The sequence below is a fragment of the Hyla sarda genome, chromosome 4 (assembly GCF_029499605.1).
Source record: "Hyla sarda isolate aHylSar1 chromosome 4, aHylSar1.hap1, whole genome shotgun sequence".
Lineage (NCBI taxonomy): Eukaryota > Metazoa > Chordata > Amphibia > Anura > Hylidae > Hyla > Hyla sarda.
In genome coordinates this window covers 380,423,954-380,447,620 of record NC_079192.1, presented here as the reverse complement: position 1 = coordinate 380,447,620, position 23,667 = coordinate 380,423,954, and the positions used below count along the sequence as shown (strand labels likewise).

At 43.9% G+C, this 23,667-nt stretch overlaps 2 protein-coding genes across 5 annotated transcripts in view; one reads left to right on the top strand and one right to left on the bottom strand.

Annotated features, from left to right (window-relative positions):
• Positions 1-5,087: 5,087 nt before the first annotated feature.
• Positions 5,088-23,667, bottom strand: part of LOC130267341 (zona pellucida sperm-binding protein 4-like) — a 28,253-nt gene continuing 9,673 nt past the window's right edge. For 2 of the 3 annotated variants that reach the window (XM_056516923.1, XM_056516924.1), the window contains exons 2-12: positions 11,788-11,906; positions 9,428-9,521; positions 8,333-8,488; positions 7,954-8,144; positions 6,660-6,757; positions 6,437-6,564; positions 6,114-6,303; positions 5,667-5,817; positions 5,518-5,596; positions 5,320-5,424; positions 5,088-5,238 (exon numbers count right to left, since the gene is read on the bottom strand). In XM_056516923.1, coding sequence (XP_056372898.1) covers positions 5,096-5,238; positions 5,320-5,424; positions 5,518-5,596; positions 5,667-5,817; positions 6,114-6,303; positions 6,437-6,564; positions 6,660-6,757; positions 7,954-8,144; positions 8,333-8,488; positions 9,428-9,521; positions 11,788-11,906 — 1,454 coding nt within the window. In that variant the 3' untranslated portion in view covers positions 5,088-5,095. Of the gene's footprint in view, positions 5,239-5,319; positions 5,425-5,517; positions 5,597-5,666; positions 5,818-6,113; positions 6,304-6,436; positions 6,565-6,659; positions 6,758-7,953; positions 8,145-8,332; positions 8,489-9,427; positions 9,522-11,787; positions 11,907-12,872; positions 13,590-23,667 lie in introns of those variants that run through there. The other variant, XM_056516922.1, reaches the window with a different exon arrangement.
• LOC130267342 (zona pellucida sperm-binding protein 4-like) overlaps positions 19,239-23,667 on the top strand; it is a 40,408-nt gene continuing 35,979 nt past the window's right edge. The window contains exon 1 of one of the 2 annotated variants that reach the window (XM_056516927.1): positions 19,239-19,312. The gene's annotated coding sequence lies outside the window, so the exon portion shown is untranslated. Of the gene's footprint in view, positions 19,313-20,507; positions 20,613-23,667 lie in introns of those variants that run through there. The other variant, XM_056516926.1, reaches the window with a different exon arrangement.

Below are 23,667 nucleotides of genomic sequence, written 5' to 3'. Positions count from 1 at the left end.
CCCAGCCCAGAAGGGAGGCATCCGTGGTTAAAGTGATCCAAGGAGGTTGAATCAAGGACTTCCCATCTGTCAGATTCGTACACCAACTGAGAGATGCACGGGCTTCAGATGACAGGGTGCACTTCTTGTCCAACCCTCTGGGGTTGCGATTCCAGACAGTCAAGACCTGATCTTGAAGTGGTCGGAGATGCCATAGGGCCCAGGGAACTGCCTCTGCAGATGCTAACATATGACCCAACATCTTCATCAGAGTTCTGATGGAGACCTTGCGAGGAACCAGCAAAAACTTGACGGCTCTTATAACGCAATCTATTCTCTTCGGAGTGAGAGATAAAGTCCTCTGAGAGGAGTTGAGGACAAAGCCCAGGAACTTCCTTGAGGTGGACGGGATGATCTCAGACTTTTCCCAATTTATAATCCAGCCCAAGCGCTGGAGAAAATCTAGAGCCAGATGAAGCTGAGACTGTAGAACGTCTAGAGTAGCGGCTTTTAGAAGCCAATCGTCTAGGTAAGGAATGATCTCTAGACCCTTTAGTCTGGGAGTTGAGACCACCGGAGCCACCACCTTTGTAAAGGTGTGGGGTGCGGAAGTAATGCTGAAGGGCAGAACGGCAAACTGGGGATGCTTTACTATACCTTTTATATTGACAGCAACCCTCAAGAACTTCCTGTGAGGGGGCGTGGCCTGCATGGGGAGCTGAGCAAATGTGCTGCTGCCGAGCTCCTGCTCACCCTGTGCATATTACCCTGCTAAAACCCTCCTGACCCGCGATCCCTCTAACCGGAGGGTGCCTCTGGACTCCCGGGACGCTAGTGCCGACAGCGGTGTGGCGTGCGGCTCCATTCCGTTACCGGCAGCGGGGCAGGTAACGCTCACAGGACCGGACTGTGGAGGTGGCTGTGTGGAGGGGTTGTCGGGAGGCAGGCGGCTTCTGAAGGAGTCAGGTGGGGATCGGAGGAAGCGGTGAGGTGCCCTGGGGTTTCCATATTGTTGTTCCAGTCCCGAGAAGGCCCTGGGTTATCAGGCTTGAGGCCCACCATTGCCGGCCTTTGTGGGTGGGGCCTCGCTTCTGCTCGGTCTCCAGGGCAACCCCCGCTCCTTGGGCTGCTGGGACAGTGAGACATCAATGCGGTGGAAGGATCCTGGCTGCCTGTGACTGAAGGCGGCTGTTGGCTGAAGCAGCTAAGTCTTGGAACAGTGAGTCCACACTTCTTTCTACTGGGTGCCTGGCCCTGAGGATTACACCTATTTCTGCCTTCTTAAAACTTGCTGAGACTTGTGGTGCACTGACAAATTCACCCTTCCAGCACTTTGCTTTGTGCTCCAGAGAAAGTTGTGTAGCTCTTTCCTGTCCTGTCTGACCTGGCTCTCTGCTGGCACCAGTCAAGAACTGTCCAGAATAGGAGCAAATTCCCATAGCAAACCTCTCCTACTCTTCTATCCAGTCTGACCACAGTGCTTTTCAACAGCTGTAGAACTGCACTTCCTCTTTAGCATACAACAGCTAAAAGGCTTGTTTATAAAGAAGCCATTTACAAATCTGTACAGCTTTCTGGCACCAGTTGGTTTAAACATTTTTTTCCTTGGGAGTACCCCTAAAGGACCAAGGGTGTACCTTTATGTCCTGGGACCTTTCCCTTTCTATAATGCGTGGCCCCATCTCTAACGGCCATGACCTGTGGCTGATCGCGTAGCTGTGTGGCACTGATCGCGATGGTGCGCGTTACTAACCCTTTTGACATGGCGTTCAAAGTTGATCGCCGCGTCTCAAGTGAAACTCAACTACCCCTGGCTAGCTCAGGGGGCTGTTCAGGACTGCAAAAGTGAAATTGCGGTGTCCTGAACAGCTGTAGGACATGAGGGTCCCCTTACCTGCCTCCTTGTGTCTAATCGCATGAACACTCAAGCAGCAGAATCATTGATCAATGGTTTCTCATAGGAAACATTGATCAGTGTGTGCAGTGTTATAGCCCCCTATGGGAGCTATAACATTGTCAATAAAAGTGAGAGAAGTTATTTAACCCCTTCCCTAATAAAAGTTTGAATCAGCCCTTTTCCCAATATAGATTTTTTTATATCTAGTATCACTGTACAGAACAGTGTGAATTCTAACAATATATCCAACTGCATGGTCAATGGTGTATGTGCAAAAAAAAAAAAAAAAAATAAAAAAAAAGGGCATTTTTGGTCACTATCAAAAAGAAAAAAACTATAAAAAAGCTTGATCAATAAAAAAAACTTCAGATCATGGAGAAAAAACAAAAACCCTCATACTGCCCTGTATGTGAATAAAAAAAAGTTTATAGGGGGTCAGAAGATGACAATTTTAAACAGACTTTCCTTCATGTAGTTATGATTTTTCCAGATGTACAACAAAATCAAACCTATATAAGTAGGGTATCATTTTAATCTTATGGAAGGTGGTCATTTTTACTGACAAGTGTAATTACAAATAATTGGCGGTGCAAAAAAAAAACCGTCATATGGCTTTTAGGTGCAAAATTGATAGTGCTTTTTTTTAAAAAGTGAGGAAAAAATGAAAGTGCAAGAACCCTGGTCCTTAAGGAGATGTTTTGGCCTTTAAGGGGTACACTTTTTTTAATCAACTGGTGCCAGAAAGTTAAACATCTGTATATTAATGGAAATGTGTGCAGCTCACAACCTTGTATCTGAGGTTAAATTGTGGTTGACTAATCTGTCCCCACCGACTGAGCAAAACAAAATTTCAACCACCCCTCAAGGATACCTCCCTACTGTGTGCAGTGAAAAAAGTGTTTGTAGACAGTTTGAACAATGCAAAAAAATGTATACAATAAAATGAACACATTTGAACAGCAATATGGAATATATTGGATTACCATAGGGCCCAAATGGTATATATTTGTAATACATGAGGCACTGCAGTTGTAAATAATGGCCGACTGTCCGGATTGTACTGTTAAACTGGCAATTTGTATATCTGGTTGTAAATCTGGTTGTGAGAATTGGACCAAAAATGGCTGTAATCTCTATGGGGGATTAATGCTCAGTGTCTGCTGGTCCTGTTCTGTGACTGGCTGAAAATGATGGGAGTAGCAGTTTTACTTCACAAGTAGAGCGTTGATTTTGGCTTGGTTTGAGAGCAGTGATAGTAGATGGCTCCCATGCCGGAGGTCTGTAGCTGCAGCGTGCGGCTGTTGTAATATAGGACCCTCGCTGGCTTACTCCAGTGGAAATGCTCGTGGGAGCATGTCAGGTAGAATCAGAAGCAGGTGAATGTGTCAGATGGATAGAAATCCCAGCTGGAGCAGCAGGTCCAAGCGGCTGGTTTAGGCGGCTTCTGAGTGGGCAATTTGTCTTTGTAGTGCTCTGTTCAGACAAAGTCTTAAGCCTAGATGTGTTTCAGGGTACTGCAACTAGACCCCTTCCTCAGAAGGCAAATTTTTTATACTGAGGAAGGGGTCTAGTTGCAGTACCCTGAAATGCATCTAGGCTTAAAACTGTCTTAACAGAGCACTACAAAGACGCACTGCCGATTCAGAAGCCGACTTAACCTAAACCAGCCGCTTGTAGACCTGTTGCTCCAGCCGGGATTTCTATCCATCTGACACACTACCTTACATGCTGCCACCACCACGAGCATTTCCACTGGAGTAAGCCAGCGAGGGTCCGATATTACAACAGCCGCAGCTACGGAACTCCGGCGTGGGAGGCATCTGCTATATCACCGCTCCCAAGCCGAAATCAACGCTGTGCTTGTGAAGTATAACTGCTACTCCCATCATTTTTGGCCTGTCACAGTTCAGGACCAGCAGACACTGAGCATTATTCATCTCCATAGATACTACAGGCTTTTTTTAGTCCAATCCACAGAGGACTCTACAACCAGATATACAAATTGCTGGTTTAAAAGTACAATTCGGACAGTCTGCCATTGTTTACAACTGCAGTGCCTTATATTACTATGATTATATACCATTTGGACCCTATGGTAATCAAATATTGCTGTTCAAATGTTTAATTGAATAATTTTAATATTTTTTGCATTGTTCAAACCAACTGTCTTCAAGCCATTTTTTTCACTGTGCACCCAGTAGGGTGGCATCCTTGAGGGGTGGTTGAAATTTAATTTGTATATTACTTCATGAAATCTTAATCTTTCCAGTACTTTTTTTTTAGGGTCTGAATACTAGAGGAATTTTTTTGGAACAGTGTTCTCTGCTGACATCTGTCCATTTTAGGAACTGTCCAGAGTGGGCGCAAATCCCCATAGCAAACATGCTGCTCTGGACAGTTCCTAAAATGGACAGAGATGTCAGCAGAGAGCATTGTGGTCATTATGTCTGCACAGAGCACTGTGTTCAAAAAAGAAAACCATTTCCTCTGTAGTATTCAGAGTGGAAAGATTAAGATTTTATTAGTAGTAATATACAAATCTGTTTAACTTTCTGGCACCAGTTAATTTAAAAAAGTTTTCCATGGGAGTATCCCTTTAAGTCTTTGCTGGTCTTAAGGATTGTGCTATAAGGTTTGCAGTAATGCTGCCGTTCAAGATGGCTATACAGCAACATGCACCACTTTACATAGACATGTCTCAGTTTTGTGTTTTAACATACTGAGAGGTAGTTTCCCCTAGCTGTGTATTGCTCAGACATGCTGTGCTCCATGTCAGAAATTTGACAGCAACTGAAAACTTACTATAACACATCCAGACCATGACAAGTTCTCCCTGGAATCTTAATGGTACTAATGGATTTTTTTGCAGGCAACAAAAAATTGTGGCAAAGTCCTTCTCATACCACTTAATGGGATTGAGATGGCCCCATAGACTCATTGGGGAGATCAAGATCTGTGCAAAAGAAAAGTTGCTTCATCCATTTTGCAGAGCTTGTTAAAAGGAAAGCAGCAAGCTGATTGGTTGCTATGGGCAACTAGGTAGCTTCCTCTGGACAGGTTTTAATAAATCTCTTCCATTATGTGACTGTCACATCTGTTTAGTGCACACTTATCCAAGCTTTATCTTGGGTCTACACCTCCATATGTAAGGGGGTTTTAGCCCAAAAAAAAAAAAAAATCAATAAGGAGGAAGACCAATGTTTGTGACAAAGTTTTTATTCAAGCATTTAGTTTATGCTTTTTGCTTTGAGCTTTATGGTGAAGCCAAATACCTAAAAACACAATAAATACCATCATGGCTACTCCTCCAGCAGCAATTGCTCTGACAATATCTAAAGTAGAATATTCAGAGTGGAAGACACCTAAAAAGGGCAAAGAAAAAAAAATACATAAGTCAGTCACCTAATAGAATAAACTTTATGTTGTATATAGAACTTTCTTACCTTTCAGGTTCAAAGTCTCTCCGTCAACAGGGAGGAACTGAACTGGTCCATTGGAAGTCACTACATTCTCTAGAGGCTCTGATTCAATGTCTTCAGCCATTCGTCCTACAAGAAAGATCTCAGAACCATTAACCTGCAGATCCAGCATTTAGGTGGGAGAAGTGAAACATCCGGTGCACTTGGATGGAGTGAACTTACTTTTCCTTTGGGCACATGAAGTTATACATCTGTCTGTGGCAGATGGGAAACAGGCTGAAGCACTACAGTGGAAGTAGACCTGGGATAAAAGACAAAAAGTTAGTTGCCAAGTTCTGCTTCTTTATGACAGTGTAGACTTACACACTTACCAATCCTTCAAGAGCAATTTGGGTGCTTTGGTCTACAAACGTAAAGGTTTTCACAACAAATCGCTGATAGTGAGTTGGGTAAGGAAGGCTTTGTGTAGGACTTCCAGCTGGTATAACCTGGGAAATGTAGTTGTCACCATCAAAGGGGCACCTGAAAATAATGGGGTAGTTAATACTGTAAAAATATGTGCTGTAAGATAACTCTGCCCAGCACAATGTAAGCTTTAGATGGCCTGGTTTACCATGTACTGCTTCTTCACTTTATTCGCTTGCTTACCACTCTTCCCCTTCCAACAAAGGGATATTGGTCTAGTGGGGAGCAAAGTATAGTTCTATATTCTAAGAGTGATTGTTTGGCCCCAGAGCTTAGGTGCATTTAGCATAGTCAATATATGCAAGCAAGTTGTCTAACTGGAGCTAATATATCATTTGTAACAGATCAGATACCTATTCAACAGGATAGGCCATTGAGGAATGAGAGTGGAGTCTACAGAGTTGGTGGCCCAGCAGTCATTTAAGACCAGTACAAGTTTGGGATCAGTTCTGTGCAGAAGACGGACTTCTAAGTAGACCGGATCTCTCAGTACTTTAACCACAGGGAAATCCTGATCAGAGAAGTAGGACGAGTAGCTCATATCTGCAAATATATCAAGAGGTGATAAAGACTTACATGCATTTACCATACATCTAAAAAGTGGGGTAGTTTGGCATTTGCAATGATCAGTACTATATTGCCAAGTTTATAAAAACAAATAAAAAAAAAAAGTCACCTTGTGCAATTCTCATTTCCATTAACAAAGGTCCAGATGTGGAGACAGGAAGCGGTGGCGGCAGAGTAGATACACCGGCTTTCACAGTAACAGTGTCGGTTTGTGAGTAGCTGCAGCGTACAGTCACCCTGGTAAAAAAAAAGTGTATACACATTTGTTTTTTTTTTTTTTAAGTCAGCACCGTCAATCCCTATGCTATACTCATGGGATCACTGGATGTTACCTCATTGTGCTGTCTCTAGTGATTGTGGATCCTTGCCATGATATTGTATTTCTTGCAGCTTCAATGGTGCTCTCATAGACTATGGAACTGCCAGGAACCTGCAGTAGGAGGTTTCGACATTACATGCCAGGTAGGGTCTAGCATCATACTGAACATATAGAAAGTCTAAGGCTATTACAAATCTGAGCCAAGATGCTAAACATTTACATACACAAACAAAGTGCCCTATTACATGGGACAGTATCAGCAAAATGGATCTGCATAAAACCACCACCATGGGTGATGTTTGGCAGACAAGAGCAAACTGGAAAGAGATACTGGAAGTACAGGTATTTTGGAACTTAGTCTCCTTCAGAACTGAATGCTCATGGACCCCAGTTCTAGTAATTTTATTAGGCCAAGTTTAGTGGTTGTAAATAACTGACAACAACTCCATTTGGAATCTACAGGAAAAAGCAAAGTAGTTATTTGCTATGCCAATCCAATAAGTGTTCCTGCCCCTTTTAGATGTATCCATTGGCATTCCATGAAAAACAGGATGCGTACACTTAACGTGGACTCCATGAGGGACATTTATCAATGTTTGCTTAGGTATTCTTTTTTTAGTACTTATTTCTTTACTTGTGTGACTTAACTGGTTTCAGCCTCTTGATATTTTCTTTCACGTAAGCAATTCTCTTTACTTTGGTAGTAGCTTTTTCTGCTCCATGTTTGAGCTGGAGTAAATTTAGTCAATTTTTAACCTTGTTGCGACTTTTTGTGCAGTTGTGACTGTCGCAGTTAATACCAGACTACCCGTAGTCCATTTTACAATTACTACTTTGTAGTTAAGTTTTGGAAGACTTGCTTTTCTCGCTTTCCAATCAAAATGTTGCACGAAAAATCACATAGTCGCAGGTGTGAAATTTGTGACATTTTTAGTCAAAAAAAAAAAATGTAATCGCTTGATAAATGCCTGTCCATTTACTTACAAGTCCACCTAAAGTGGTGGATGTCATGAGCAGAGTCACCAGGGGTGACTTGTTTGGCCATATAAGTGAATGGGGTCCACTGCCCCCATTATTTTACATCAAAGTTCTGTGGGATGCTTTCGGATGATTAATGGGGCAAGGGTGCAGTGGGTTTGCCTTAATTCCAATACATTTTTAAGGGTCTAGAAGAGGTGTGGGTAACTCAGCATGGCACATTTAATGCAAAGTTTGCTGAGGTTTCAGATAGTTCCTGAACACATGCTATTTTTTGTCAGCACAACCAAGTTCTCTTGAGTAAAATATTGGCCAAGTATTCTACTCACCTGTCTTGAGCTGACACAACCCAGAGGGAACTGGAAGACTGCAAAGGATGCGCTCATGGACATTGACATCCCTGCACATGTTGAAGAGTCCAGACCAACCACACGGACAGAAGACAAGTTTAACGATGGAATTGTCAGATCTTTGGAAACCGCAACCACCATGAGGTTGTCACTTGTGCACTGTGTGGTCACTGCAGGAAAGTTATGAGTCAGACATGAGGAGTTATAAAACAGTACGATGCAAGAGTAGTCTGTCAAGGCAATGGCATTTGACCTACTGTATGGGAACATTAAAGGTCAAAATAACCAAACTTAAGAGCACGTTTACACCTTTTCAGTAACATATATACAGTACACATTGGGGTATGCAGATACTTACATTTATTCCCATAGAAACAGGGCATTGTAAAGTCATTTGATGAGAAACAGCAGCCAACTTCTTCACAGACCACCTGAGACACTGGTGCAGATACACAAGGAAGCTTGTCCACTTGACTTACAGCAGAACATACACTCGGGCTTGGAGCATCCTTAGCTGGGGGTAGAGAAAGTTGTCATTAAGGTTGTACCCAGAACACAACATTTCTAGAGGTTGCCCAACTGGGGAGCCACTATTTGCAGCATGTGGACTATTCACTAGAGGGGCCAGGTTTTACATTATTTCCCACTGGAAAGTAAACACTGCTTGTCACAGTTCTTATCCAGGCCACTAAAACTTGATAGGTGTAGCTCCTTTGTATGAGAAGCATTTAACATGCTAACACTCTTAGGGTCAGTTCACAAGTGCATAGTTTTGCTGCAGATCTGATGTAGCAGATTTTGCTACCCAATGAAGTCAGGGGGCAGCAAATACATGTACCCATAGGGTGAATTTGCATGCAGCGCCACATTCACTGAAGTTTGCTTAAGTCTATGCCCTCAAGTCACAAGCTTCAGTGCCAAGTGACTATACCCTAAACCTAGCTCACGTTACCTAGTTACCTTTGGCCCTATAGCATCCTTCTAAATATAGGGACATTGATAAGCCATGTTGTTTTATGGTAATGACCTTTATTTTGGTCTGTTGGCACTCCAGCTTGATTACCAAGCCTAACTGACCTTGAATGGGTTGAAGCTCAGCAGGCACCAATGGATCCCATTGACTTTGTATGGGGTTCATCAGGTATCCGTTATTTTGGAGAATACTGGACGTGCAGTAACTTCTCTCCAGCTAAACTCCTGTCATTTCAAAACAGAACTACTGGCAACTGCTCAGCAGTAGTGTAAAAGCAGCCTTAGAAGTTAACATTGCCATCCTAGCCTAGAACCTACAAGTATAAGGTAGGTCTCAGCTGTGTTGTGACACTTCCTGTTTGGAACAATCACGAAAGATTTTTAGGCTGGCATTTAGCATTGTGAATTTACCTGTATAGTTATTTTGGGAAAGTCATTCCAGACTATATGAAAAACCAAATCTATATAATAAGTGGTTTACCAGTCATGACAGGACAGCGCTTCTCCACTTTGTATTGTTCAACTCCCCCATTTGTTACCTCCTCCAAGAAGAGGGTCATCACATATTCTCCGTTCTGTAAAGACAATTACAGATATAGGTTATTCAGATTGCTTACAAAGTATTCTGGCTATACAGTACATGAGGCACTACTTAAAGTGTTACCATCCTTAGAAACTGGACATGTCAAGAGTAGTTGATCACACCAGATCTTATTCCTTAGACCTGCTGCGATTGTGAATTTGCTGGGGGAAGTGGGCAGCATTGTGCTCTTCTCCCTGGCTTGGAAATCTGTCTATTAGGGCAGATAGGTGATTATTCCATCATGTAGTTTACAGTGTTCTGTAATTACATCACCCAGTTACATTAGCTTCTTTTCTACCACCATGTTTAGAGCATGAGCCAAGCAGATTGATACACCTGGTCTCTTATCTTTAGGCTAAGCAGGGATTTCAATCGGTACATTTTAGTTTTGAGGTTAGGAGTCCATTGGACATTTTCTCATCCTCAGTACATCCTGCCTCTTACTAACTGACACTGTAGCTACAATACCATTCAACTGACTCATGGTTAAAGGGGTACACCAGAGTGAGAAAAAAAAAAAGTTTTCAAAATCAACTGGTGCCAAAATGTTAAACAGATTGGTAAACTGCTTCTATTTAGAAGTCATAAACCTTAAAGGGGTTCTCCGGTGCTTAAACATCTTATCCCCTATCCAAAGGATAGGGGATAAGATGCCTGATCTCAGGAGTCCCTCCGCTGGGGACCTCCGGGATCATGCACGCGGCACCCCATCTGTAATCAGTCCCTGGAGCGTGTTCGCTCCGGGTCTAATTACGGGCAACTACAGGGCAGGCGGCGTGTGACGTCACTCCTCCCCGCAATGCAAGCCTACGGGAGGGGGCGTGCTAGCTATCAAGCCCCCTCCTGTAGGCATGCATTGAGGGGCAGAGTGTGACATCACACCGGCGCAGGCGTGATGTCACACACCGCCCGCCCTGTAGTCACCGGTAATCAGTCCCGGAGCGAACACGCTCCGGGGACTGATAAACTGGCTGCCACGTGCATGATCCAGGGAGTCCCCAGCGGCAGGCATCTTATCCCCCATCCTTTGGATAGGGGATAAGATGTTTAAGCACCGGAGAACCCCTTTAATCTTAAGTAGTTTAGTTCTTTCTAGTGTGACCAGTGCCCTCTGCTGCCACCCCTGTCCATAGGAGAGGTTTGCTTCTATGGACAGCTCCCGACACATGGCAGTAGAGAGCACTGTGGTCAGTCTGGAAAGAACTACACAACTTCCTCTGTAACCTACAGCAGCTGATAAGTACTGGACAGATGAAGTCATGTACAAGTCTGTTAAGTTTCTGGTGTGGTAGCCCGGGGGCGGGGGGGTATAGTAGTGGGGATGTTGTATCGGTATATGAGGGGTTAATGTTAACCCTATAGTTAGTGATGCCAGGCTGAGTGCTAGTATGCTGAGGCAATTCTCCAGCCTATCGCCGCCCTTCCCAGTAATGATAGGTGCATGAAATGACTGAAGGTCCACAAGGAGATTTAACTTGAACAACTTTACTTAAGTGCTTACGGTACATCCAAGGCACAGTAACAGTCTAATATAACAGTCCTTCTATTGCTCAGTGACTGAGTTGTTGCGGACCTTGAGCTATTTAGAAAGTCTCTGAATTTATGGTAGATATTGCAGATCCGTATGGATTTAGGGGTTATATTAGGTCCGGCGATGCTGGGGATTGATCCACTCGATTTAGTATTGATCAGCCGTCGCCGCAAGGCTCAGGCCTAACTCACTGTGAGAATAGCTGCGCAGGTCCTTCTCAGTTGACAGCCCAGGAACAAGAGAGAATAATGGCCGCCGCTCCCTTATATGGGCAGGGGCAGGGTGAATCTGATTGGTCCGAATACCTGTCATTCACAGAATGATGGTATTGCATACGTCATAGGGACCTCCACAGGTCCTCAAGCAGAAATACCATAGAGTTCACCTAGTCACGTGACCTGCAGGTCCTGGTATGCTACCTATTCATTTACATTTATATAACTATATTTACATAAACCTTGCATAAGTTACTGGTTTACTAGATGAATAGAGGCGACAAGGGGTAGACTATAAAACATGGACCCCCACGTCCTAGGGATTCTGGCTATGGGGACCCATACAGGGACCGCATAGGATGCGGTACCAAGACACCACACTGGCATGAGGTGATTTGAAAACATTTTCCACCGGAGTACCCCTTCAAGAAGGGAGATCAATGGAGACCTAACAATGCAATGGCCTACCCCATCCACACATGTTGCTGCACCATGCTTCTATAAGTTCTTACCTCCTCAGTTACATAGCATCCATTATAGGCAGCATTAAGCAGCATTATGTCATTTCGTTTGCTTGTCCAGAATCCACAGGCAGAGTTGTTGGTGAGGCTGTGAGGCTTCCCCTGAAAATCTGATTACAAGAGGCAATAAGCTTTAGAGCACATTCACACCTACACTAGAAATACTGAACCCAGGTCACAGCTGAAGGGGTGCTCTACAACTAACATTTGGATACAGTTTCTCAAATGAAGACTCCTAAATATTGTTAACACTAGGCTTTTGTGGCCATTAAAAAGGGACTATCCAAAAAAATAAGAGTTATATGGAATACACTACCAAAAAAAATAAATAAATAGCACCACACCAGTCAGGTTGCATGTGGTATTACAACTTTCTACCATTCACTTCAAAGGAAGAGCTGGAATCCCACAAACAACCCAAGGACAGATGTGGAGCAATTTTTAAAGAAATCAGCCCTTAACCTGGATAACACCTTTAACAGGGATTGAACACCCACATGGCCATGGATTCAAGACAAAGTAGTGTAAATAAAAAAAAAAAAAAAAAAGCTTAATGTCAACAGCCTTAGCAAAAAAAATTTTTTGGTTGAGACAAGAGAGTCAGCACACTATATATATATATATATATAATTTTACAGACCAAACATTTAGTTATCAGGCTTGCAATAGTCATGTTATACAGCACACAAGACTAGAGGTAGGGACAGGCCCAGCAAACTATACTTAAAGAGGTACTCCAGCAACAAGACATCTTATCCCCTATCCAAAGGATAGGGGATAAGATGCCTGATCATGTGGGTCCCGCTGCTGGGGACCCCAGTGATCTTGCACACAGCACCCTGTTATAATCAGTTCCAGGTCTGATTACTGGTAATCACAGGGGCCAGAGCATTGTGACATCACACTCAGCCCCTCAATGCAAGCCTATGGGAGGGGGCATGACATCACAATGCTCTTTCCCTCCCCCATGATCACCAGTAATCAGACTTGGAGCAAACCAGCACTGGGGAGCTGATTATAACACACACACCCCTTTCTAGTCACAGATCACTTACAGCTAGAAAATAGTTCCTTACCTAGAACCAGCAGTGAAAATGCAAGGCCCTCAAGTGACACAGGAAAGGACAGCACCATATTGTCAATGCCACATTGGAGATGTGAAGATCCGTCCCATAAATCCTTCCCATCACTCCAGAGCACACACCATGCCCAGAACACCAGTCCTAGCCTGAGACCCACTTCACTGCTCCCCATTTTGTGTTCTATGATGGTGCACACTGCCAGGTACTCTACACTGAGCATTTATATCCTGAACAGGGGAGGGCCACAAACCTGATAGGGCCACTACAAATGTGAGCACAGGTGATAGGAAGTATAGACTATCCATACGGCATGTGTGTTCAATCATTGCTCAGCTTTGGGATGGTTCCAATAATTAACCCCTTAAGGACTAGGCCAATTTTATTTTTGCATTTATGTTTTTTTTCTCCTCGCATTCTAAAAATCATAACTCTTTTATAATTTTATCCACAGTCCAATATGAAGGCTTTTTCCACGACCAATTATCCTTTGTCATGACATCACTCATTTCACCATAAAATGTATGGCGCAACCAAAAAAATGATATTTGTGTGGGAAAATGAAATAGAAAACTGCAACTTTGAAAATTTGGGAAAGTTTTGTTTTCACACTGGACACTTTATGATAAAAATGACATATTTTCTTTATTCTGCGGGTCAATATGAATAAAATGAGACCCATCTTTACATACTTTTCTATTATTGTACCGCTTTAAAAAAATCTCAAACTTTTTAACAAAATGTGTATGTATAAAATCCCTCTATTTTGACCACCTACAACGTTCTAATTTTTCCATATATAGGGGCTGTATGAGGGCTCATTTTTTGCGCCGTGATCTGTTTCTTTTTTTTTTATCGCTAACACTTTTTATCGCTACCACTGTTAATCGCTTTTAATATATATATATATATATATATATATATATATATTTTTTTTTTTTTTTGGAATGGGATGTGACAAAAAAGCAGCAATTTTGAACTTTGTTTGTTTTTTACCTTTACACAGTTCACCATACGGGATCATTAACATTATATTTTAATAGTTTTAATACGCAATACCAAATATGTTTATTAATTTATTTTTTTACGCTTTTTGGGCTAAAATGGGAAAAGGGTCCATTTACATTTTTCAAATTTTTTATTATTTATTTATTTATTTATTTATTTTTTTTACACTTTTTATGTCTCCATAGGGGACTATTTCAGGTCGGAACACACTATGTTTTGGCCCTGTTATCGTATCTGTCAGAATCCCGCCAAAAATGGGATGCCGATGTATACTGTTAATGGGAGCAGCGCAACCCATTCATTTCTGCTGCTGAACGGAGTCACCACTAGTGACTCTGTTTGGGACATAATGTGCTATTTTAAAGGGGTTATCCAGGAAAAAAATGTTTTCATATATATCAACTGGCTCCAGAAAGTTAAACAGATTTGTAAATTTCTTCTATTAAAAAAATCTTAATCCTTTCAGTACTTTTTAGCTGCTGAAGTTAAGTTGTTCTTTTCTGTTTAAGTGCTCTCTGATGACACGTGTCTCGGGAAACGCCCAGTTTAGAAGCAAATCCCCATAGCAAACCTCTTCTACTCTGTGCAGTTCCCGAGACAAGCAGAGATGTCAGCAGAGAGCACTATGGCCAGACAGAAAAGAACAAGTCAAATTCAGCAGCTGATAACTATTGGAAGGATTAAGATTTTTTTAATAGAAGTAATTTACAAATCTGTTTAACTTTTTGGAGCCAGTTGATATATAAAAAAAAGTTTTTTCCTGGAATACCCCTTTAAGCGCACTCATGACAGGGGCTGTTGCGCTTTTGAAATAGCGCACACGTCCTTAACTCCTTGGGGACGGAGGGCGTATGCATACGCCCTCGCATCACGTCACTTAAGGACGGAGGGCGTATCCATACGCCCTCCTTATTTCTGATCACCGCCGCTCGCCGGGCGGTGATCGGACCGGGATGACTGCTGATATCTATCAGCAGGCATCCCTTGGCAATGCCAATGCTCCCCCATGTCAGTGATCGTGGCAAATCGTTGGTCAATTCAGACCAGCAATTTGACCGCGATCCGGGCTAATCGGGTCACTGGTGACCCGATCTCCTGGAAAATAAGAATGATCGGAGGTGTCAGAGACAGCTCCGACTATCCTAAAGGATAGGAGCGAGGTGGCAATGCTGCCACCCCCTCCTATCCCCTGTAATTGGTCGGTCAGGTTAGAGTTCATTTCCCCCGCTCTACGCTCCGATCGAAGTTGGGGCAGAGCGGGGGGAACACGTGCGGCGAGGGGGGAGCATGGCCTGACTTACCCGGACTGGTGGAGGCATCCTGGAGCAGCGGCGGCGACGGCAGTTGGAGCAGCCGGAAAGTGCGGCAGAGAAGGCTGCAGTGAAGATCGCGGTAAGTGATCTTCTCTGTGGCCTTCTAAAAGCTGCAAAACTACAACTCCCAGCATGCCCACACAGCCAAAGGCTGCCTGGGCATGCTGGGAGTTGTAGTTTTGCAACATCTGGAGGGTCACTGTTTGGAGACCACTGTATAGTGGTCTCTAAACTGTGGTCCTCCAGATGTTGCAAAACTACAACTTTCAGCATGCACTGACTGTCTGGGCATGCTGGGAGTTGTAGTTTTGCAACATCTGAAGTGGCACAGTTTGGAGACCACTATATGGTGGTCTCCAAACTGTAGCCCTCCAGATGTTGCAAAACTACAACTCCCAGCATGGCCAGACAGTCAGGGATGCTGGGCGTGTAGTTCTGCAATATCTGGCCCTTCATATGTTGCAGAACTACAACTCCCAGCATGCCTGGACAGTCTGGGCATGCTTGGAGTTGTAGTTTTGCAACATCTGGAGGGCCACAGTTTGGAGACCACTACTTAGCAGTCTCCAAACTGTTCTTCCCCAGTTGTTGCATAACTACAACCAGCAGACTGTCCAGGCATGCTGGGAGTTGTAGTTCTGCAACATCTAAAGCGCCAGATATTGCAGAACTACACGCCTAGCATCCCTGACTGTCTGGCCATGCTGGGAATTGTAGTTTTGCAACAGCTGTAGGCACACTGATTGGGAAACACTGAGCTAGAGTCTGTTTCCTAACTCAGTGTTTCCAACAAATGTGCCTCCAGCTGTTGCAAAACTACAACTCCCAGAATGCACTGACAGAACGTACATGCTGGGAGTTGTAGTTTTGCAACAGCTGGAGGCACATTGGTTGGAATCACTGAGCTAGAGTCTGTTTTCTAACTCAGTGGTTCCCTACCAGTGTGCCTACAGGGAGTTGCCATTTTGCCATAGCTGAAGGTCTAGGGTGCCCCCCCCCATGTGAATGTACAGCATACATTCACACGGGCGGGTTTACAGTGGGTTTCCTTCTACAATGTTGAGCTGCGGCAAATTTTCCGCCGCAGCTCAAACTCCCAGCGGAAAACATACTGTGATCCCCCGCCTGTGTGAATGTACCCTAAAAACACTACACTACACTAATAAATAATAAAAAGTAAAACACTACATATACACCCCCTTACACGCCCCCCCCCCCCCCAATAAAAATGAAAAACGTCTCAGACGGCAGTGTTTCCTAAACAGAGCCTCCAGCTGTTGCAAAACCACAACTCCCAGTATTGCTGGAAAGCCATAGACTGTCCTGGCAGGCTGGGAGTCTTGCAACAGCTGGAGGCACCCTGTTTGGGAAACACTGATGTAGGGTTTTACTGTAGGTAACCTGGTCCGCCCCTATTGCAAATTCCTTATTCAGGCCTCAAATGCGCAAGGCGCTCTCTCACTTCAGAGCCCTATCGTATTTCAAGGCAACAGTTTAGGGCCACATATGGGGTATTTCCGTACTCGGGAGAAATTGCACTACAAATTTTGGGGGAATTTTTCTCCTTTTATCCCTTATGAAAAGGTAAAGTTGGGGGCTACACCAGCATGTTAGTGTAAAAAAATAAAACTTTTACACTAACATGCTGGTGTTGCCCCATACTTTTCATTTTTACAAGAGGTAAAAGGAGAAAATGACCCCCAAAATTTGTAACACAATTTCTTCTGAGTACGGAAATAGCCCATATGTGTACGTAAAATGCTCTGCGGACGAACTACATGGCTCAGGAGTGAGAGAGCGCCATGTACATTTGAGGCCTAAATTGGTGATTTGCACAGGCTTGGCTGATCGTTACAGCGGTTCTGACATGAACGGAAAAAAAAACACCCACATGTGACCCCAATTTGGAAACTACACCCTCACGGAACGTAACAAGGGGTATAGTGAGCCTTAACACCCTTCAGGTCTTTGACAAATTTTCGTTAAAGTTGGACATGAAAATTAAAAGTTTTTTTTTTTCCTGAAATGCTGGCGTTACCCCAAATTTTTCATTTTCACAAGTGGTAATAGTAAAAAAGCCCCCCAAAATTTGTAACCCCATTTCTTCTGAGTATATAAATACCCCATATGTGGAAGTAAAGTGCTATGCGGGCGAACTACAATGCCCAGAAGAGAAGGAGCGCTATTGGGCTTTCTGAGAGAACTAGGCTGGAATTGACGGCTATTTGTGTTTACAAAGCCCCCATAGTACCAGAACAGTGGACCCCCTCCACATGTGACCCCATTTTGGAAACGACACCCCTCACGGAATGTAACAAGGGGTACAGTGAGCATTTACGCCCACAGGTGTCTGACAGATTTTTTGAACAGTCATCCATAAAAATTAAATATGTAATTTTTCATTTGCACAGCCCACTGTTCCAAAGATCTGTCAAATGCCAGTGGGGTATAAATGCTCACTGCACCCCTTGTTAATTCTGTGAGGGGTGTAGTTTCCAAAATAGTATGCCATGTGTTTTTTTTTTTTTTTTTTACTGTTCTGGCATCATGGGGGCTTCCTAAATGTTCATTTACACGTCCAACTTTAACGAAAGTTCGTCAATCAACTGTGGAATGTTAAGGCATTTTACACCCTAACATGGGGTATTTCCATACTCAGAAGAGATGGGGTAAAAAATTTTGGGGGGCATTTTCTCCCATTACCCTTTGTAAAAATGGTAAATTTTGGAAAAAAACTGCACTTTAGTGAAAATAAATTTTTCTTCATTTACACAACCCGAATTTAACGAAAAGTCGTCCAACACCTGTTGGGTGTTAAGGCTCACTGGACCCCTTGTTACGTGCCTTTAGGGGTGTAGTTTCCAAAATAGTATGCCATGTTTTTTTTTTTTTTTTTGCTGTTCTGGCACCATAGGGGCTTCCTAAATGTGACATGCCCCCCAAAAACCATTTCAGAAAATCCCAAAATCTCTCTCCAAAATCCCACTGTCGCTCCTTCCCTTCTGTGCCCTCTACTGCGGCCACCGAACACTTTACATACACATATGAGGTATTTCCTTACTCAAGAAAAATTGGGTTACAAATTTTGGTGTTTTTTTTTCTCCTATTACCCATTGTAAAAATTCAAAAACTGGGTCTACAAGAACATGCGAGTGTAAAAAATGAAGATTTTGAATTTTCTCCTTTACTTTGCTGCTATTCCTGTGAAACACCTAAAGGGTTAACAAACTTTCTGAATGTCATTTTGAATACTTTGAGGGGTGCAGTTTTTATAATGGGGTCATTTATGGGGTATTTCTAATATGAAGGCCCTTCAAATCCACTTCAAATCAGAACTGGTCCCTTAAAAATTCAGATTTTGAAAATTTTGTGAAAAATTGGAAAATTGCTGCTGAACTTTGAAGCCCTCTGATGTCTTCCAAAAGTAAAAACTTGTCAACTTCATGATGCAAACATAAAGAAGACATTTTGTATTTGTGAATCAATATGTCATTTATTTGGAATGTCTGTTTTCCTTACAAGCAGAGAGCTTCAAAGTTAGAAAAATGCAAAATTTTTCAATTTTTTCATGAAATTTTGGAATTTTTCCCCAAGAAATGATGCAAGTATCGACAAAAATGTACCACTAACATGAAGCAGAATATGTCACAAAAAAAACATCTCGGAATCAGAATGAAAAGTAAAAGCATCCCAGAGTTTCTAATGCTTAAAGTGACAGTGGTCAGAATTGCAAAAAATGCTCCAGTCCCTAGAGTTATAACGGGCTCCGTCCCCAAGGAGTAAAAAAAAAGTCACTAGGTGACTCCTTTCGGTCATAGAATTGAATGGCGTCCCCTGCGCAGTAAATGTCAGCGTCCTGTTTTCGGCGGGATGCCGGAGGATAGGATTAAAGGGGGCCAAAACATAGTAGGGGAGATTTATCAAAACCTGTGCAGAGGCAAAGTTGCCCAGTTTCCCATAGCAACCAATCAGCTTTCTTCTTACTTTCTTAACAAGGCTTATGCAAAATGAAAGAAGCAAGCTGATTGGTTGCTATGGGCAACTGCACAGGTTTTGATAAATCTCCCCCTGTGTGTTCCGACCCTTATAGCAAGCAATAGATTGTGCTATGCCCAGGTATACACTGATCAGTATTAGACTTCGTTCAGATTGCGTTTCAACATATGTTTAACACGGGTCCGTTGTTTAAACTGTAAATGTCCTGTTAAGCACATCTGTTACCGCACTCATAGAGTAACATGCAGTGACGGAAGTCTCCTATAATGTACTTTTCTGCAGGTTCCGTTCCCACATCTGTTTTTTTAATCGGATGCAGGACAGAGCCTGCAGCGCTTTTTTGTTTTGTTTTCCCTAACGCATCTGGTAACTGCTGTGTCCTCTCCTCATAGACTATAATACAAAAATGATCATTTCTCAGCATCCAGTAGCGGCAGGAAGGTGGGGTTACGTTATCCAGCCTTTGAAAGAGCAGCCAATCCACTTTTCTGTCAGCAAATCGCCCCTTTGGTTATACCTCCTCCTGCTGGACGGCTTAGAAAATCAAAACACTGCATTCCACGAGGTATGGTGAGCTGGCCAGTGCTAAATTCTTGATATTTTGTCCCCCCCCCCAGATTGCCCCACATGTACGGCATCCATTTTATGACATCGTCAGCCGTAAGTCCGTCCCGCGTCAGGCAAAACAGCGTCCCGCCTCCTCACTCACACCAATCGCCATCATCCATCAGCCAAAACTCCCTCCTCCCTCATCCAAAACTCCCTCGTCCAAAACTCCGTCATCCTTCAGACTATTCTCCCTCAGATGAAACTTTCTGCCGCATAGCAGAGCCAACGCTGCACAGCATGTATAGCAGAGCCGAAACTGTGAAACTTGCACCTGTGTACTACAGACCCTACATGTTTTACAGAGTCTGTATAGCAGAGCCGTCACTGAATAGCATTTACATTAGAACCTGTAGAGCAGAGACAACACTGATTCGGCACTGCTATATGGCAGGAAGTTTTTCATCTGAGGGATGACGGAGTTTCGGATGAGGGAGTTTCGGATGATGGAGGAGGAAGTTGTGAATGATTACTAACTGAGATTGGTCTGAGGGAGGAGGCGGGACGTTGTTTTGCCTGACGCGGGACGGAGTTACGACTGCTGATGTCCTAAAATGGACACCGCACACTTGTACCGCTCTCAATGCTGCACTGGGAGTACTGAACGACCTGGACCAAATTTGTAGAATCGGGGGGAGCTAACACCTCCCGCCTGTAGGGGGCGGCAATTTGAGAAGCAGCTTGCAGCACTACATTACAGTATAGAGCTCCAGTCAGCTCATACAGTGCATGGTGGGGCCCACACAAGTGATGGAAGTTGCTCGGCAGCTGATATGGGGAAAAGGAAGAAGAGCAGCACAATAAGCAGCCAGAGGTATGACCGGGAGGGTGAGGAGCTTCTGGACAGCATCTCTGCTCTGCTGAATGGTGGCTCTAGGTCTGTCTGTGTTACAGTAGATTTATTAACAGCAAGAGGGGGCTCCATGGTACTGCTGGTAATAAATCTATCAGGACATGAGGGGGAACAAGAGTGGAGTTTTGCAGCAGCATGGTCTGTAGGTGAGAGGTCCCAGGGTCCCTCCTCCCTTCACAGATAACATTGTTGGGACTCCTATGTGCCCTGTCTGCTTCCACTTCCTCTTGGTAACTTTACCTTCACTTTGCCTTGGACCTGTTAGTCATCCTTTAAAGGGGTACTCCGGCTCTAATACATCTTATCCACTTATCCCCACACCCCCTCCAATGGACTTGCATTGAGTGGGCGGGGCATGATGTCACATGGGGCAGAGTCGTGACGTCATAATACTCCGGCCCCGTGGTCGTCACACTGCACACTCGGAGCCTCCAGCGCTACATAGAGCTCACAAAGGTGGGTGCGCAATGACAGATTGCGGGGGTCCCCAGCGGCGGGACCCCCGTGATCAGACATCTTAGCCCTATTCTTTGGATAGGGGATAAGATGTATTCGGCCGGAGTACCCCTATAAAAAAAAAAAAAGAGCCTGGTCATAAAGGTAAAAAATGGGTCCGTCCTTAAGGGGTTTACCTACCATTCTCCAAGGTAAAGGGGTTGCAAGAGCCAAGCACCGGGTAAAGAGTACCTACAATGCCAGGTTAATGTAACCACTTGAACTTTACTCAGACAATTGCAGGAGAGGTAGTACAGACAGTACAGTTCAACAGATGTGCATTTGTAGTGAAGGATGCAGTAAATTTAAGGGTGCGTTTACACTACGGAATTCCTGCGGAATTCCACAAGCGGAACTCCGCGAGCAGAATTCCGCGGTGTGAACTTTACATTAGTGTGAATGGGTCTCCGCGAGACCCGTTAACACTGCGAAATTTCCGCGGCGGACAATTCTGCCGCTGAAATAGTTCAGCGCAAAGAAAGAACATGTTCATTCTTTGCGTGGATTCCGCAAGCACTGCATAGCCGTCAATGGTGACGGCTCAGTGCCCCGTGGCCCTAGCGTAGAAGCATCTTCGGCGGCGACCGCCAGGTGGAACCTCCGCTCGCGGAATTCAGCGAGCGGAGATTCCGTAGTGTGTTTGCTGGGACTTGACTAGGACTGGAGTAGACTGGACTTGCACAGACTTGACTAGACTTAACTTGAATAGACTTGGCTTGACTCGACTGTTTGAGAGCTGACTAGCACTGACTAAAGCTGCTTCACAATAGGCAATCCATGTGAAAGTGCGTAGTCGCTTTTAATCCACTAATCCAACATCTGGGTCTTGGGCCTGTCCCCATGAGGTAAGTGACAAGTCACACAGGAGAGGTCTTGCCTCCTTACACTACACTGACTGGACTAAAATCCTCTCTGTCTTGTCAGACCCAAGTAGAGGAGAACAGGAGGCCTTGATTGGCTGCATGGCTCATGTGGTTTCCCATGCATCCTCCTACAGAGACAATATTAATTATTTACATGACGATAGAATGCAATGACATTAGATATATGAAAATACAATAAAGCCAGTTGCAAATACATTATATTTTAACACAGAGCTGTGAACCTGAAGCAGACACATAAGGTGACATCCACCTGACAGGGCAGGTAGACAAGGGTGTTCTACATTGGGACACCACACAATCCTTGGCAGCGATGTGGAAATCCTATCACCCGATGCCCGGGACATGTAGTTTCGGGCGCCGGGCAGGTGAATTTTTCATAGCTTTAGCCCTGGGCAAGCAGCTCATAATGCCGGTGTGAGGTGCGGGAGCGGATGCAGACAAGCATGGGAAGCAAATCTGCACCTCACACCAGCGCTCAGGGTATATGTAGCGGGCTACTGACTCCTGCCCGCTCCATACTCGGCGGCCCCTGGCTGATTTCAGTAGCCGGGGGTCGCCGCTAATAGCCCTGCCTGCGACGATCGCCACGGCCGGCTATTAACTCTTTAGATCACTGCTGTGAAAGTTGACAGCGGTGTCTGAAGGGATCTTTCAACCATCCCTGGTGGTCTAGCGGGGTGGATGCCCCCCCCCCCCCGGAGCGCAGTCACATGGGGGGGGGGGCAATCCCCTGTGGAGGTAGCAGGAGGGCTTACCTCTGCATCCATGGCTGCCCCCATAGATCTGCATTTAATTGAGCCTGCCTTGAGCAGGTTCAATCAAATGAACACAGATGAAATGGAATTCAATAGAACTGCTTTGATCTGTATGAGGAATCTAAATGATTCCTCCTAAAAAAAAGTGTATAAAAAAAAAAGTTTAATAAAAGTTTAAAAACACCCATTAACCCCTTCCATATTAGAGGTATGTTCACTCATGCGGATTTATTTGTGGGTTTCCCGCTGCGTATTTGAAAGGGGGCAGGCTCTTTTCGGCTTTCCGCGGCGGAAGTTCCGCGGCGGAATTTCTGCTGCAGAAAATCTGCCGCAGACCCTTCTGACTTCAATGGGGCTTGCGGCCGATTTTCCACAGCGTAAATTACGCTTCGGAAAATCTGCTGCAGACAGCTGAGAAGAATTACGCAGCAGGAAACCCGCAAATAAATCCGCCCGTGTGAACATACCTTAAAAGTTCATATCACCCCCCTTTTTTCCATATAAAAATATGTACACATAATAAAAATAAACATATTTGATATTGGCGTGTGCATAATTGACTGAACTATTGAAAAATAAAATGTTATATCCCGTACGGTAAATGGCGTTAACGTAAAAAACAAAAAACAAAATCACAGAATAGCGTTTTTTATGTTTATAACATCATATCCCAGAAAAAATGAAGTAAAAAAGTGTTCAAAAAAGTCTGATCAATACCAAAATGGTACCGATACAAACAGCATATTACGGCCCAAAAAATTAGCCCTTATACAGCCCAGTTTACAGAAAAATAAAAATATTATAAGGGTCAGGGATTTATTAAAACATGACGGAAACTAAACAAATTTGATATTGGTGTAATCAGGCCGACCTAAAGTATCA